This window comes from Polyergus mexicanus, unplaced genomic scaffold (genome assembly GCF_030449975.1).
Source record: "Polyergus mexicanus isolate NDT 795.1 unplaced genomic scaffold, iyPolMexi1.0 SCAF_16, whole genome shotgun sequence".
Taxonomy (NCBI): Eukaryota; Metazoa; Arthropoda; class Insecta; order Hymenoptera; family Formicidae; genus Polyergus; species Polyergus mexicanus.
Window position 1 is genome coordinate 3,173,118 of NW_027223336.1, and position 14,968 is coordinate 3,188,085.

At 29.4% G+C, this 14,968-nt stretch overlaps 2 protein-coding genes across 5 annotated transcripts; both read left to right on the forward strand.

Annotated features, from left to right (window-relative positions):
* The first annotated feature begins 285 nt into the window (after positions 1-285).
* On the forward strand, positions 286-6,630 carry LOC138940208 (nucleoplasmin-like protein). Of its 4 annotated transcripts, none has more exons than XM_070308841.1 (5): positions 286-483; positions 750-865; positions 2,293-2,506; positions 3,549-3,637; positions 4,863-6,630. In XM_070308841.1, exons 1-5 carry the CDS (start codon positions 462-464, stop codon positions 4,968-4,970), a joined length of 549 nt encoding a protein of 182 aa, XP_070164942.1. In that variant the 5' UTR covers positions 286-461; the 3' UTR covers positions 4,971-6,630. The 4 variants fall into 4 exon arrangements, with proteins under 4 accessions (XP_070164942.1, XP_070164943.1, XP_070164944.1 ...); XM_070308842.1 differs by having other exon boundaries at positions 3,561-3,637; positions 4,863-6,290; XM_070308843.1 differs by lacking the exon at positions 4,863-6,630 and adding an exon at positions 4,129-4,349.
* A 143-nt stretch (positions 6,631-6,773) lies between these two features.
* Positions 6,774-8,569, forward strand: LOC138940207 (paramyosin). Its single transcript, XM_070308840.1, has 5 exons — positions 6,774-6,922; positions 7,140-7,281; positions 7,515-7,897; positions 8,064-8,230; positions 8,461-8,569. The coding sequence occupies exons 1-5, from the start codon at positions 6,812-6,814 to the stop codon at positions 8,567-8,569; spliced, it is 912 nt and encodes a 303-aa protein (XP_070164941.1). The 5' UTR covers positions 6,774-6,811.
* Positions 8,570-14,968: the final 6,399 nt, after the last annotated feature.

Below are 14,968 nucleotides of genomic sequence, written 5' to 3' on the forward strand. Positions count from 1 at the left end.
AAATTTATTATTCTTATTATCATATTTTATACAATTGTTCCTTGGAAGATGCAACGTTTACACAGATGGTAAATCATCTAATACAAAAGATGATCAAGTACGATCAAGGTTTTTGCGTAAAAAAAGAAATGGAAAATTTTGTTAGGGATTTTTAAAGCGCGTCGCCCTTGATGTCTCTAACAGAAAACCGCCAATGCCGCGCGTCGCGTTAGACCAATCAGCGCGCGGAACGTACTCTGGGCGCGCAAGGTCGAGTACGCGAAACTCATTTACTACGCGCTCGTCTGGCGACCGGCACGTGCGGCGACCTTTCCCTCGCGCAGTAACACAGTAACCGTTTGCGCACACGCGGCATCACTCTTAGCTTCTCCATCACCGATCACCGTGTACGGTACGCGTACGCACACGTCCCTCGAGCACATCACGTTGACGAGAATCCGTTAATATCAAGATCGATCGTCATGGCAGAGGAGTATTTATACGGTAAATATGATCGGCTGCGGTGCCACGATCACCGTCCGCCCGTTATTTAGCGTCTCGCGGGGATACTTACGTACCGTCGGCCATTCGAGAACGAGGGGGATGCGCTTGGCCGAGACGCCGGCTGGGCATTCGGCCATTGCGACCGACCGACCCCCATTGTCTCCAACGAACCGGCATAGACGGCGAAAATAATGTCGCGATCGCCATCGTCGACGATATCGTTCCCCGGCGCGACACGTGTACACGATTGTGATTTGTGTGTTCAGGAATCACCCTCGAGGGACCGAACGCGAGCGAGGTATGGGACCCAGAGCACAAGAACGACGACTCGGACAGCGCGGCTCAGCACATCGGCGCTGATCAAAAGCTCATTATAAAGATGGTAAGTACGATGTGTCGTCGACTTGTACGACAAAATGAGATCGTCTTCGTCTCGTCGCAGCCGCTACCTCTCGTCCGCGATTTCTTTCTCATCGACGAGGAGAGATAGCGCGCAATACGATGTTATGTCTATCTCCGTCCCATCGTATCCTTACCGCACGTAAGATAAGTGCGCGTTTATCAAATTACATTACATCGACTACGATTACGTTCAGGTTTCGGTGCGTATGTAACGCGGTCATCTCCGTTCAACCGCACCAGAGGCGAAATTTCGATCGCGTCACATTTTCAGGAATACCTATTTATCTACTTTGGATTTTTTCCTCGCAACCTCGTCATCGTCTCGGACGAAAGTTTGCGCGCGAAACTTCAGTCGCAACGCGAACGTATTTTCTCTCTCGTCTCTTTAACTAAAAACTTTTTACACCGAGGATATAAATCGAGATGGTACGGTCATGACGTATATATATACATTTTTTTTTTTTTTTAAATTCGATTCCGGATATTTCTTTACATTCGAGATATTTAACATTGCTTATTTTTAGCACACGTCCTTCGATTAAGTGCAAGCATTTTGTTCTCTTCTTTTTTCTACCAACGATGTACTTCCGTTTGTGGCGTTGTAAATGCAGTCTTCCATGCGTAAAACGAAGGCGTCGACTAATTTCGGAGGTCTTTCCGACTAGCACTGTGAAAGTTTGATGCTTGGCGCCATTTTTCAATAACGGCTTCGCCCTTCCCCCATTTTACTATGGGTTAGAGCTCTATTATATTGGAATAAAGATTGTAACGGAAATTTTTTATGAACGGATGAATTTCAGAGAGAACATGTATCTATAATTTAATCAATTGATCGCGATCTGTAGATTGAACTGTAGAATTCTGTAGCATGCCGGTTACCGCGTGGCATCACAAAATAAATAATAAATATTGAAATTATCGTTAACGAGTAATTTTGTAAGAATTATATGCTGTTCTTATTTATATTATTATTTAATTTTTAATTAAATTTTGATAAGTAAGAATCACATCGGAACATCTTTTACTCGTATCATCAGTACTTTCATTAGACAAAATCAACTTTATGGAAACATTTAAACTCATTTTTTAAAAATTCTTTTGTTTATTCTCTTATTTGTATCGATGATTATATACAATTATCTTTTTGGAGCCAAAGTATTTTCTAACCTGAAAAGGGCTAGTCACCTTGAATTAATTGTTCAAAGAAAATTTTTGAAAGACAAAGATATTTTAGATAAAATTTATTTATAATTTTTATATTTTTTTATTTAAATAAACCACGTTAATAACATCTTTTAATTGTGGATCTCGTGGATAACAATCGTATCTAAAATATTTTAACGTTATTGCACATTATTGTATACATCTAATTATACTCACATAATTGCTATTACATAAATTTTGCAGGCTCTATTGGGACCAGAGGCCAAGCCTGGTGAGCTCAATGTGCTGCAGGTAGAGGCTATGGGTTTGAAGGGACCCATCAAAACGCCAATTGCCTTGCTGGAAATGGGAAAAACAGCGCAGATTATTCTTGATCTCAGTTTCCCAGATCCTCCTGTTACGTTTACATTGGTTAAGGGCAGTGGACCTGTTCACATAGTAGGACACAATCTCCTTGGTAAGTACATAATCTTTGCATAAATATATCTACAACTTAGTAAATTTAAAACTAATCTTGAAAACTTTTATTGATAAATTATAGTCACACACACACATTTTATTGTGTCATATTTTATTTTATTACACTTATTATAACTCATATACACAGTTTTGTATTGCACACAACTCAAAACAAAATGCTATAGATGATATGCATCTTTTAATAACTTTAATTAAAAATTGCACATTATATTTTGTTTGTACATATTTATATTTATAAAGTTATATTAAATAAAAAGGTGATATGAATAAAATTGAACGCCTCCCTCAAACAAAACATTTCGAAAACACATTACAAAAAATAAATTTGTAAGATAGAGTCGGAAAAGAAAAAAAAAATACTTTTATTTTAATGGTAGTTATAGCAAATATTTTATAGCAAAATTTTATAATGTGTACAATTTATACTCGTTGCTCTTCATTAATGCATGAAATTTAATATTTATTTTGCATATATATTATATACAAAATACTTTATTTTGTATATATTCAACATTTTTAAAGAAAGATCAAATCTGAAATAAATCTTATTATTACACATGTATCTATATATGTAAAACATAAACATTTTTAATTCTAAAGTGACAATTATAAACATAACTAAATTTGATTTAATGTAATGATGAAAAACTCTCTCTCTCTCTCTCTCTCTCTCTCTCTCTCTCTCTCTCGCTCTCTCTCTCTCTCTCTCTCTAAATGTACAAGTTTAATTATTATTAAACATTCTCTTAATAAATTATGAAATGTTTTGATTATAGAATATTTATAAAATATTTGTTATTTATTCTAGACATATTCGATTAGAACAGCTAAAATAAAACAAATAATAAATATTCTTTAATAATAATAATAATATTTATTTATAATTAATATATATACAGCATACACATTGTAACACATAATATACAGGACATGATTAACAACATTAAACAACATATATTTCTTTTCCAAATAGTTTCCTCTGTTATTTTCATTTTTTTTATTAGCTTTACATTTATTAGCTTTCATTTCAGGTGCGCATATTGAAGAGTTTGACGATATAGATGATGAGATGGAGGAAGAAAACATTGATGATGAAGATGATGAAAAGGTATGTGTATATTGGATGTGAATTATTATATTATATATATTATAAAAAAAGTTATCAAGAATATAAATATGTATTCTAGGTAACAAACTAACTTTATTGTGATAAATTTAACCAAACTATTGTGATAAATTTAACCAAGCTTTATTATGATAAATTTAGCCAAAATGCGTATTCACGTAAATAATATTATATAAAAAAAATTATGGGTGAGGCATGTAAATATTACATTACATTTATTAATAGCAGAAATTTGTACAGAATGCATTTCTAAAAATATGACATATTTTATATATATATATATATATATATATATATATATATATATATATATATATAAATGCACTAGATACGTTTAAATATTACATATCATAGTGTTCAATTATAATTTACTGTAGAGAATCTAATAATGCATCTCGTGATTTTTACTTTGTATATTGCTAAAAATTAATAGCAATATTTCAAATTATATGTATTAGAAATATCAATTTCAGGCACCGCAAAAGAAACGAAAGCTTTTAGCAGAGGATAAAAAAAACGGCATTAAACGGATGAAGATGTAGACAAATAGAATATTAAGATTTAAAAAAAATATACACTGCGTTATAATTAATGTGTCTTCTAAAAAATACGACATTATTGCACTAAAAATGCACTTAAATTTCACTTGACTTTATCATATTTTTAAGAGGAATTACAATTTAAAGAATTTGAAAAAGTGGAAGTGATCCACTTGTAAAAAAGTCATGAATGTATCTTTGATCTATTATATCTGTGTTCTCATTCCATGTTCGTTTTATTTTTGTAAAATAAATCATATTTTGCAAAGAGTTGCTTTTATTCTTTAATCATGCTTCCTTTTTTTTCCACTATTACAAAGTGTATTTGAATTATAATTTCTATTTAAAAAACAAAAATTATTATATATTAACATACGCATTAATTAAATAATAAAAGCAAAATATATCTTCGGGAAAACTCACAAATATTATTAATATAATGGAATTTTTTGATTATAAAGTGCGATAAAGTTTGATGTTAATTTTAGCAGAACTTACTAAATAAAAATGCATGAATATATATATGAGGCCTCCCCATATTTATTTCAAAATTTTAATAAATTGGTTTATAATATTAAATTTTTGAATCTTGTTATGGAAGTTTAACAAAATATGATTTTGTTTGCTTATACAATTTATTGCATGATTGCATTTTATATTTCTTGTAGGATCCTGAAGATGAAGATGATGAAGATGATGAACCTAAGAAGAAGAATGCCAAATTAACAACTGCGGCCAAATATAAAAATCAGGCTAACAAAAATAAGAAAAAATAAGCACGAGCCTTAATGTTATAAAAATAAAACTCTTAAGTTAGGATATTAAACATAAGTCCATCATTAATATCATCCGCGTTTGTGCGAATCTAAGTATCATTTCATCAAATTATTATACAACAAGCGTTGCCTTCCATCTTTCTAAAACACAACTGGACCAACAAAATACGAAAATGAAATAACTATGGCGCATATAATTTCAAAATGATTGAATCACATTTTTACTAATTTATGAAAAGTTATGATTGCTTGCATTTATTATTAAAAGAAGAGTATTGGCTCAAAATATTTACGTCATTTTTTCATATTTCTGTAAGCAAAGCAAAGGTTATTATAATATATAACTTCAGTTATATAACATATTTTTTAGATGCTTCTTACCAGATATTTTTGCAGAATAATATATATTTAAACTTTAATTTTTAAAACAAAAACGTTTCTATGACAAAATTTTTATAAGAATAATTTGTCTGTCTTTAAGAAGTACCTTCTAATTGGAATAATCGCAACATTTAAAATTGTTTATTGAAATTATTTTTTTATAAAGTTTTATACAAATGATAATATAGAAGGGACTTCTAAAGACAAGGGTACTACAGCTTTTTTTCTAAATTATTGCTTGATGTATTAATCTGATTTAGATATATTAATTACTAGACATTTTAACAATTTTATATAATTTTAATATAAAGCAATGTTTAAATAATCTTTGGCCCAGTTGTTGTTACACTGTAAAATTTATGGAAAACACAAGAGGAAATTTACATACAGCAAAGTATTTTGTATTTTCTGTTTTCTTTAAACTATGTTCATATCGTGCGATACACTTCCAGAGATACAAAAAATAAATTTTAACATATTCATTTAAACATGATTTTTGTCAAGAGTTTCATGTAAAAAAAACGATGAAAGAAACAAAGCTCCAATATAATTTATTATTTTCATGTGTGCAAGGTGGAGAAAGGATTATTAATCATTCATAATTCCACAACTTTACTTGTGTCTCTACAGATATCAGCATATAAAAAGGAAACATATACATATGTCATCTCAACATTCATTCCATTTGATAAAAGATAACAGAAATGGGGGTTAAAGGTGTACTAGGTAAAAAGAAATGCTCTTACATCAATGTCATATGCAATTAAAGCATATGTGACGCGTGTATAAAACACGTATGTGCGATTGATAAGTAGTATGTGTGTGTGTACACCTATTTTGTACATATACGATACAATAAAAAATTTCACAACTTTTAAAATCTGTATCGCTTGGGTGAAAATCTTTATTTGAGTATAACCTGTTCTCTAGAAAGCAATTTTCGATGTGAATTTTCTACATTATATATATCGTTAAGAAAAAAATTTTCTTTATTTCCGAAATGTAAAGCATGTTAAACATTATCTTAGAAATTTATTTCAGCTTCATGAATATGAAAAGCAATATTCACGATCACATTCAAGATTTGTTGTGACGTTTTTAACGTTTTTTATTTGTCTAATTTTATCTAATGTCTAATGTGTGTCTCTCATTAACCATGTATCTGACAAGTAACTTTTGCACATAAGCATTATTTCTAGAGAATCAGTGCAACATGTCAAGTTCTTTTATTTATAGCTTTATACATGAAGGAAGAACATTCTTTCAATATATCTTTGAGTTTTAAATAGATTTATTCATAAAAGCAGTTTGAAAAAATTATAACTCTTGGATATTTAATTAAAGTACGTTAAACACACAAAGAGTATAATGTATATATAATTAATAAAATAATATAACAAATAGAAGATTATCATAAACAGACATGTTACAGATTAGCTTTTGGAGTTATATATTGTGATATGCAGAATATTAACTTGAATAAATGTTCTACTAATATTATAGAGAACAAAGTTTTTCAAAATATTGCAGAATATGACATAAATGATGAAGTAGTAACTTTACAGCAACAAGTATGTTATATTTTACATGGTTATAAGTAATTAATGATTATATACCGAACCCATATATGTTTATTCGTAGATTTGATATTTATATAAATATAAATGAATAAGATGTTGGTAAATTTTTATATTTTAAACATTTACAAATCTGGATAATAAGTATATTATTTCTCATATCATTAACAATGTTGTCAATAATTATAATCTTAATTTTACTCGCATCAAGATAACAGAATTGAATAAAACTATTGTAAATTTAAAAGATGCTATACAAATAAAAGATACACAATTAGAAAACATACATCGAGAGAAAGGAAGATTATTGGCAGAACTAAAGAAGCAACAAAGATGTAATAGAAACTTTAAACGTAAGACCCGATCATTATTAATATTTTGCAAAGTATGTGTATATTAATTTAGAGCAATGTTAGTATCATTTCTGATTAAGTTATTTACTATAATATAAATAAAACCTTTGCATATTTTCATCTAAATTTACACACAACTTGGATATTTATCAGGAATAACTCTAGAAGCTGTTATTCAATAGATATCTATAAAGTGTTGTTTTAAAGCAGTATATTAATTATTTTTATTGTAGAACAGTTAGATGATGAGAGATTTTTTTATCAAAGGGAGAAAGACCACTTTATTGAAGAAATGCAACGATATAGAACTAAACATACTGGTAACATGTCAAAGTTTCAGCAACAGCATAAGGAACTAGAACAAATGGAAAATAAGCGACTCAAAGAGGAATTAGCGAATAAAAATGAAGTTGTATACAACACATGTATAAAGTTTCTTCGTATGAAACATGCCAAAGATACATTAAGATGTAAATTGGATCAGCTCTTACATGAGCATCTGCTAGTAATAGCAGAAATGATGGAAAAGTTAGATGAGGCGAGAAAAGAACTTAATTTAATTGTGTCAGAGAAATTTCAGGAACCATTGCCCCTCAATAAAGCAAAATTTTTACAAGTAAACAATAATAATAAATATATATTCCCTAATATATATATATATATATATATATATATATATATATATATATATATATATATATATATATATATATGTTTTGTCAATCCAATAACTTTTGAATTAGACCACTTATATTATATATACATTATATGTGACTTGTTAGATTGTGCAAAGAAATAATAGATTGATGTATGAAAATGCGACATTAAAGGTACAAATTCATCAACTTACACAAAACATTGAAAAGTTAAAAAGTCAGATGCAAAGATCGAAAAAGATTAATATAGATGCTAAGATTATTGAGAAATTATCAACGCAAAACAGTACAAGGTATATTATGAGAGAAATATATACGGAAATTATATCCAAAAAGATACTTAATTTTATTATAAATAGAGCATTGTGCAAATTATCGCACCCATACACATACTCATATATATTTAATATTAAATCGCATATTTAAATCTAATAATTTAGTTTACATAGATATATATATGTATGCAATATAACAATATTGGTGTTTATATATTTTTTTATTAATATATTTTCTCATGTTTTAGATCAACTCAAATCAACAAAATGGAAAAAATCGCTTTACTCTCTAAATTATCTCAACCTATCGATTATTTTGAAGACGCAAAGGTAATGTCACAATTGCATTACACTTGATACGTGAAATTTTAAAACGATTTTAAAAAATTTCAGACGGAACGCGCTCGAAGTGCACCGGGAATTGTAGAAACATCCGCGAATTCTCAGCACAATAAATAGCTCTTTGAAATAAACAATATGTGTCGAATCACACTTTTCGTCTTATTAATGGATTGAAAAGTGACGGGAGACAGCTGATAGCAGGTGAGAGATAAAGATAAAAAATTAGCTTTACTTTGTTGCTAATATTTTACTCCCTTGTTGATATAAAAGATCTCCTTCTTCAGCTGGTATCACGCAAGATAATGTCGACGAGCTCTTTTTTATCGACCGATTGAATATTAGAAAAGATATAGAGGGCGATTACAGTCACTCTTTTGGATTTCAAAATCACTTGCTTCCCGCTTTCCTTGTGCAACACACATGGGATCATCGCTCTCATCTTTTTGCATCATGGGAGTTACAACGCGTATATTTTCACTCATCTTAATTTCTCAACAAGGTCAGTAGCTTGAATGTATTTTCTACGATTTTGTGCCGATTAAAAATTAAAAATTTCAAAGGGTTAATTATGTATCGTTTCTTCCATCCACGCGATGTGCATGATATTATTAGCATTTTCTGTTCATATTAATACAATTATAAAAGCTATTATACGAACTGAAAGAACATAGAGGAAAGCGATTGATGGCCAATACTATTTCGTATAAGCCGATCTGCCTCTTTCTCTCCTCTTCTCCGATAAAAGGTATCGACAAAATGCAGAAGGGACATCAATCGGACGATAAATTCGTGGGCGTTGAACTATCCTATATCAGATCGCCACGGCGCGATTAAAACGATAAAAAAAGACACGGTGTTCAATGACGCATTTAGATTTTTGGCGTTTTGGATTACTTTATGCGCAAGCCACATTCATATTCATCGTATACAAAAATATAATTTCTATTTTTAATTTTTAAATTAATTATTTTTATTTTCTTAAGTATTGACAATTGAAGAACTCAAATATTCATTAAGAGAGAGAGAGAGAGAGAGAGAGAGAGAGAAAAAATTTTAATGTTTTATCTCTATTACATATTATATTTAATATTTTGGTCTTTAACTGTTAATTAACTCGAAATAGCGGATACGCGAAAATATATCCGAAAATTGTCGAAAGTGGCGAGAATGTTTAACGTCACCCACGTTATCGTCGGGTAAACGCAACGTCGCTGTTTATTTCGTCTCTCTGCGACGGAAAGAAATGCGGATCAGCGGGTGGTTAAGTGCTACCAGGGAAACCTTTAGGACAGTTTAACGCTTCGCTCGCGAGCTCCGATCGTTTCCAAGTCCCGCCATTAAGTCAGGGTCCGAACACCCATCGACTTCCGCGACGTCAACGAGGGTATTTTCGCGATTGGTGGAATACAATCGAGCGGTTAACACGCTCTTTAATACACAAAATTATGATTATAAAAATCATAGTATCGTAAATTGATATATTAAAATAATGAAACACATCGATTACGCGCGCGAGTCCGGACTGCATCTCTGCAAAATTCGGCCTCGATATTCTCGTCACATATCTAGCGCTAAAATGCGGTAGTCGTCCGATACCGAGTTTTATTTGTCGCGTGAATATCGCGCTCACGGTGCTAAATATACACTATGAAGAATAATGACCTCTGGCTTTAACCTTTTCGATGTGTGGCGGTGAAAATATAATATAATTAATAGGAACAATTCTATCCTAATATTATCGCAAATTACGAGTGAGCCGAATAAAATTAACTATATATATATATATATATATATATATTTTTTTTTTAAGTATCCAATTTAATATACATATACATATGATCACGTATATGATTCCTAATTATATGAGAATAATATTGTATATTTTTGAAAATATCTAAATATATAATCTTATATATCTCAGAGACAAAGAGATATTCCTTTTGCTCGTATTGCAAAAATTCTTTGAAGTTTAAATATATTTTGATATCATTCATATAACAAAAGAAATTTATTTAAATGCGAATTACCGAAATAAGAAGTACATTAAATAAATTAGGTTAAATATGTAAATTAATATAATTTCAAAAATTAATTCCGCGCCTTTGGTATTATGTGTTTTATTATTAAATTTAATTTTAACGGAAGAATATATTCTCTCCCCATATATCGATCTTTATGTATATCATAAACATATATTTTATATGTATATATTTAGAATGGATAAATTACCCCCAAAGGAATTGTCTTTAAATTTAATTAATTCTTGTCTTATCTTTATATCTTAAATATCGCTAACTATAAAGATGAGCATATTTGATAATTCGAATTAATTTGCATGCAAGGTAGTACACATACACACACACATACGCGCGCGCGCATATATATTTTCTCTTTCCCTTTCTCTTCCTCTTTGAAAAAGAGTTTCCGAAACTTTTAGTGTCCTATTACAATAAAATAGAAAACGTTAACGGAGATGAAAAATACAAATGGAACTTTTTTATTATATTGTAATAGGACACTAAAAGTTTCGGAAACTCTTTTTCAAAGAGAAAGAGAGAGAGAAAATAAATTATGTATTAATTCTATCATACTATGTATAAAAATTGCAAAAGGGAAAATTGAAAATAGAGATTATATTGAGACCATACTGATTTAGATTTATATCCACGTTGATACCATTTTTTAAATATTTTATTTATTATTTTTTTGCAGTAAGACACCCTTCTTATATTTTTTATAAAAAAATTAAGAGATTAAGAGATAAAAAACATAATATATCTATGGCTATAAAGAGAAATTTTTCTTTTATTATAAATAAAGATGCGTAAATTTTTATTTAAGAAAACTCGATTGATATAAATTATTTGTATTATGCCATTTTCCTTAATTAAACATTCTTATACAGCACAGAATATCCTCGACAAGTTGCTGCAATAGCCTGTGCTGTATGGATTTTGAGCACAGACTTCTATTACATGTACTTATATATATATAATATTGTATAATATGTATAATATTATATCTAAACTGCTATCATATGGTGACATATGACAGCCATTTACAGTTGGGCAGATTGAAAATGTATTATATATGTGTATTAATTCAACCTATATATATATATATATTCTACCCAATTGTAAGTGGCTGCCCCCTGACTTCACCTGTCACCTCGTTGTTAGCAGTCTAGATATAATATATAGAAATCTGTGATTTTGAGATAAAAAGTGACAAAAGATTTACAACTACTAGAGAAATATGTGTCATCAATAATCTATATCAGAGATACTTTTCTTATATGATCGCACAGTAAACGCGCGAACTGAGAAAATATGATAACAAAAATACGTATGTTTCTTTAGAACTAGATATTTTATATAAATAAAGATTCATGAAAAATCGCAGTTAAATTTGTACTATTTTTTTATTAAATTATTAGAGAAATATTAAATAAATCAAAAGAGAGAGAAAGAGAGAATATTTTCTTTTGATATTATGGATTCCTATTATAATCATCAAATGAATGATATTTTCTTCCACATTATCGAAGTAAATATGTCTGTACATGCTAATTAACGAGGAATTTAAGAAATAATATGAAATTATAAATATTTCCTTGGATATATTATGCAAATAAACATATAAAGATATTCTTATGCGAAATAATAATAAATTTGTTTTGGATAAACAATTGTTTTAGAAAATTCTTGATATTTCGATTTTTACAAAATAATTTGTTGAAATAAACAAATATTGTGAAGTAACTATGTTTACTGACGCGATATATAACAGTGCTTTAAACTGTGACTGATCGTAAAAAATCATATGTCTTGATATATTTATGGGATTTTATTGAAGAATGTCTTAAAGTTCTGTGTGTAAACATTCTGTGTGTAAAATTAAATTAATCGTGTTACATTTATGTATATGATTTCTCTTTAAATTCTTTTTATAGACAGATTAATCAAGCGTTTTTTTTTTTTTTTTTTTTTTTAATATATTAAGATGCATTCAATAATCAGAATGACACAATATTATATGGCCATCAAAATGAGATTACACTATAACGTGTAATAGAGATAAAATTGTTGAAAATTACGAATTACGAGATGGCCGATTTGCTGCTTTTATTTTATCACAATAGTTCATTGCTTACGCAATGAATAACAATTTCAAAGGCAAAATCGTATCGCCTACACACGGGATTCAGTTAAACAGATTTGAACCCATAATTAGCTAATTAATCATGCAGCCGCTAATCAAGTAATGCGCTATTTAGTATTTATAGCTATATGGTAGCTATATTATTAAAATATATAAAAATGATATGTATATGTGATTTTGATAAAGTTGTCATTTTGTGAGACTCAATAACGTAAGAAGAAAAATATAATTTTTCTAGAGAAATGTATTTTATTTTAACGTATAACATTTCTAAGAATGTCCGAGCACATAAACGACCGTTTATCATGTGGAAGACAGTGAAACGAAAGTTATTAGTCGTTAATTATCGGCCGTGCGTGACACTGGCAGCTTTAATTAAATCGATTTTTTTGTTCGTCACAAAACACCTGTCGCATCCGCGATTTTTCACCGGTGATGACTTTTAGAAGAGAACGCCATTACCGGGACACTCATACACTGTATAGGCTTTGAAAACATCCTCCCAGCATCCGTATGCGTACACACATACATACACGCACAATAATACAAAACGATCAGGAAGAATGCGTAAGTATCCAGTTTATAATGCTTTTGTAATTTTATAAGTAACGTGGCAAATTTTTTGTTTTTTATTATGAAAATAGTTAACAAATAAAACGTAATAGATATATTATTTAAATTTAGTAATAATTTAATAACAATTGAAAATAAAAAACAAATAATTGTAAGATATAATCCTTATTTTTGCAAAAAAACGTAGTAATCTTTTCAAAACTTTTTTTGTAACTGCTATGTAGTGTTCACATAAAGATAAAACGGCTTTGATTTCTCGTATTCGTTAGAGAATTGAGTGCATCTGTTAGAAATATAGTAAGAATTTTCGCGAAAAAAATTACTGTTTCACATAATTTCGATGAGGACGGCGAGAGAAGAACTATACGCATGTCATTGCACGCACTGACATTCTAAGAAACGATTAACCCTCTCTTAAACGGGGTTCATTTCTGTTCTCGCGCTCTTTCGAATTCTTACTCACGTCTACAAGCAATAACTCCCACTCACGGTTATAACTCCGCTGAAAGACTGACGACGATCGATAAAAACTCTGCCATTTTGCAGATAATTGCGAGCGACACGTCGCATCGCCACGTCCGTCTCTTTAATGAGAGACGGATACGCGCTAAGAACCTTGCCATGGCGGTAGAGGTCTTTCTAGAGAATTAGATTCTCTGATTCTTCAAAATACATGTGATATCTCAGTGAAAAAGAGAGAAGAGAAAGAGAGAGAAGCATTGCTTTGCAATTAAATTAAAAAAAAAAATTAAATTTTATTTCTTACAACTGATTGAAAATCATCTAACTAAGTTAAAGATAATAACTTTTTACTTCTAAGAAAAAATTATTTTATTACTCAAACTAATTATCTCATTAATGTTAAATTTTTTTTTAATTAAATAAAAAGATAGCTAATGAAATTTCATGTTATTTTTTATTCAAGTGTTATTTAATTATTATCTATAATTTGTCAGCTGGGAGAGAAATACAATGCGTTAAAATTTATCAGTCACAGATAACAATACTATAAAATAATACTGTAAAAAATAAAAAGTAGTTATGTTGCGAAGAGATAGAAATAAACTTTTCTATCTCGTTTTAGAATTATTTCTTCTAATCAATCATCGACTTTATCACACGTCTATTTCTAGAAACATCTGTTAAAATGTCAGGAATTTGTACATATCTACTGAAATATGAGCTGTAAATTACAGGAAATCTCGCAAGGCATCGACCCAGATGCAGTAACGAAAAACGAAAGTGGTAATTATCTTATAATTTGACGATACTCATGTTACACCATATAATTTGTACTACTAATAACATTATTCTAAAAAGACGAATGAAACATGCAAAGTTATGCTTTACTATAAAATATTATCAAAAATTTATTAAAGAAAATAAAACAAGCGTAAAACATTTTATTTTTACGATCAAAATTTTTATTCTTTTGAAAGCACAAAGATTGTTCCTTGAAACAGTTCGCTTTATGTCTTTTTTAGGAAAGATAATCAACTAACTGACTATTTTTTTTACTTTCTTCCGGTTAGTTTCAATTACGAATTCAACTTTGAACTGTCTTTAAAACAAAGAAAATTTCAGATTTTGTTTAAAGAATAAGAAAATAACTTACTATTCGACTTGTCTCTCTATCAGCTTTATGTAAATTTAATATTTATGTAAATCAATTTCACAGAA

Excerpts from the sequence above, each read along its gene's own strand:
- LOC138940208 (XM_070308841.1), top strand. The coding sequence starts at position 462 with ATGGCAGAGGAGTATTTATACG. Across the intron at positions 484-749 it reads GGCAGAGGAGTATTTATACG|GAATCACCCTCGAGGGACCG; the intron begins GTAAATATGATC and ends TTGTGTGTTCAG. Across the intron at positions 866-2,292 it reads AAAAGCTCATTATAAAGATG|GCTCTATTGGGACCAGAGGC; the intron begins GTAAGTACGATG and ends TAAATTTTGCAG.
- LOC138940207 (XM_070308840.1), top strand. The coding sequence starts at position 6,812 with ATGCAGAATATTAACTTGAATAAATGTTCTACTAATATTATAGAGAAC. Across the intron at positions 7,282-7,514 it reads ATGTAATAGAAACTTTAAAC|AACAGTTAGATGATGAGAGA; the intron begins GTAAGACCCGAT and ends TTTTTATTGTAG. Across the intron at positions 8,231-8,460 it reads TCAACGCAAAACAGTACAAG|ATCAACTCAAATCAACAAAA; the intron begins GTATATTATGAG and ends CTCATGTTTTAG.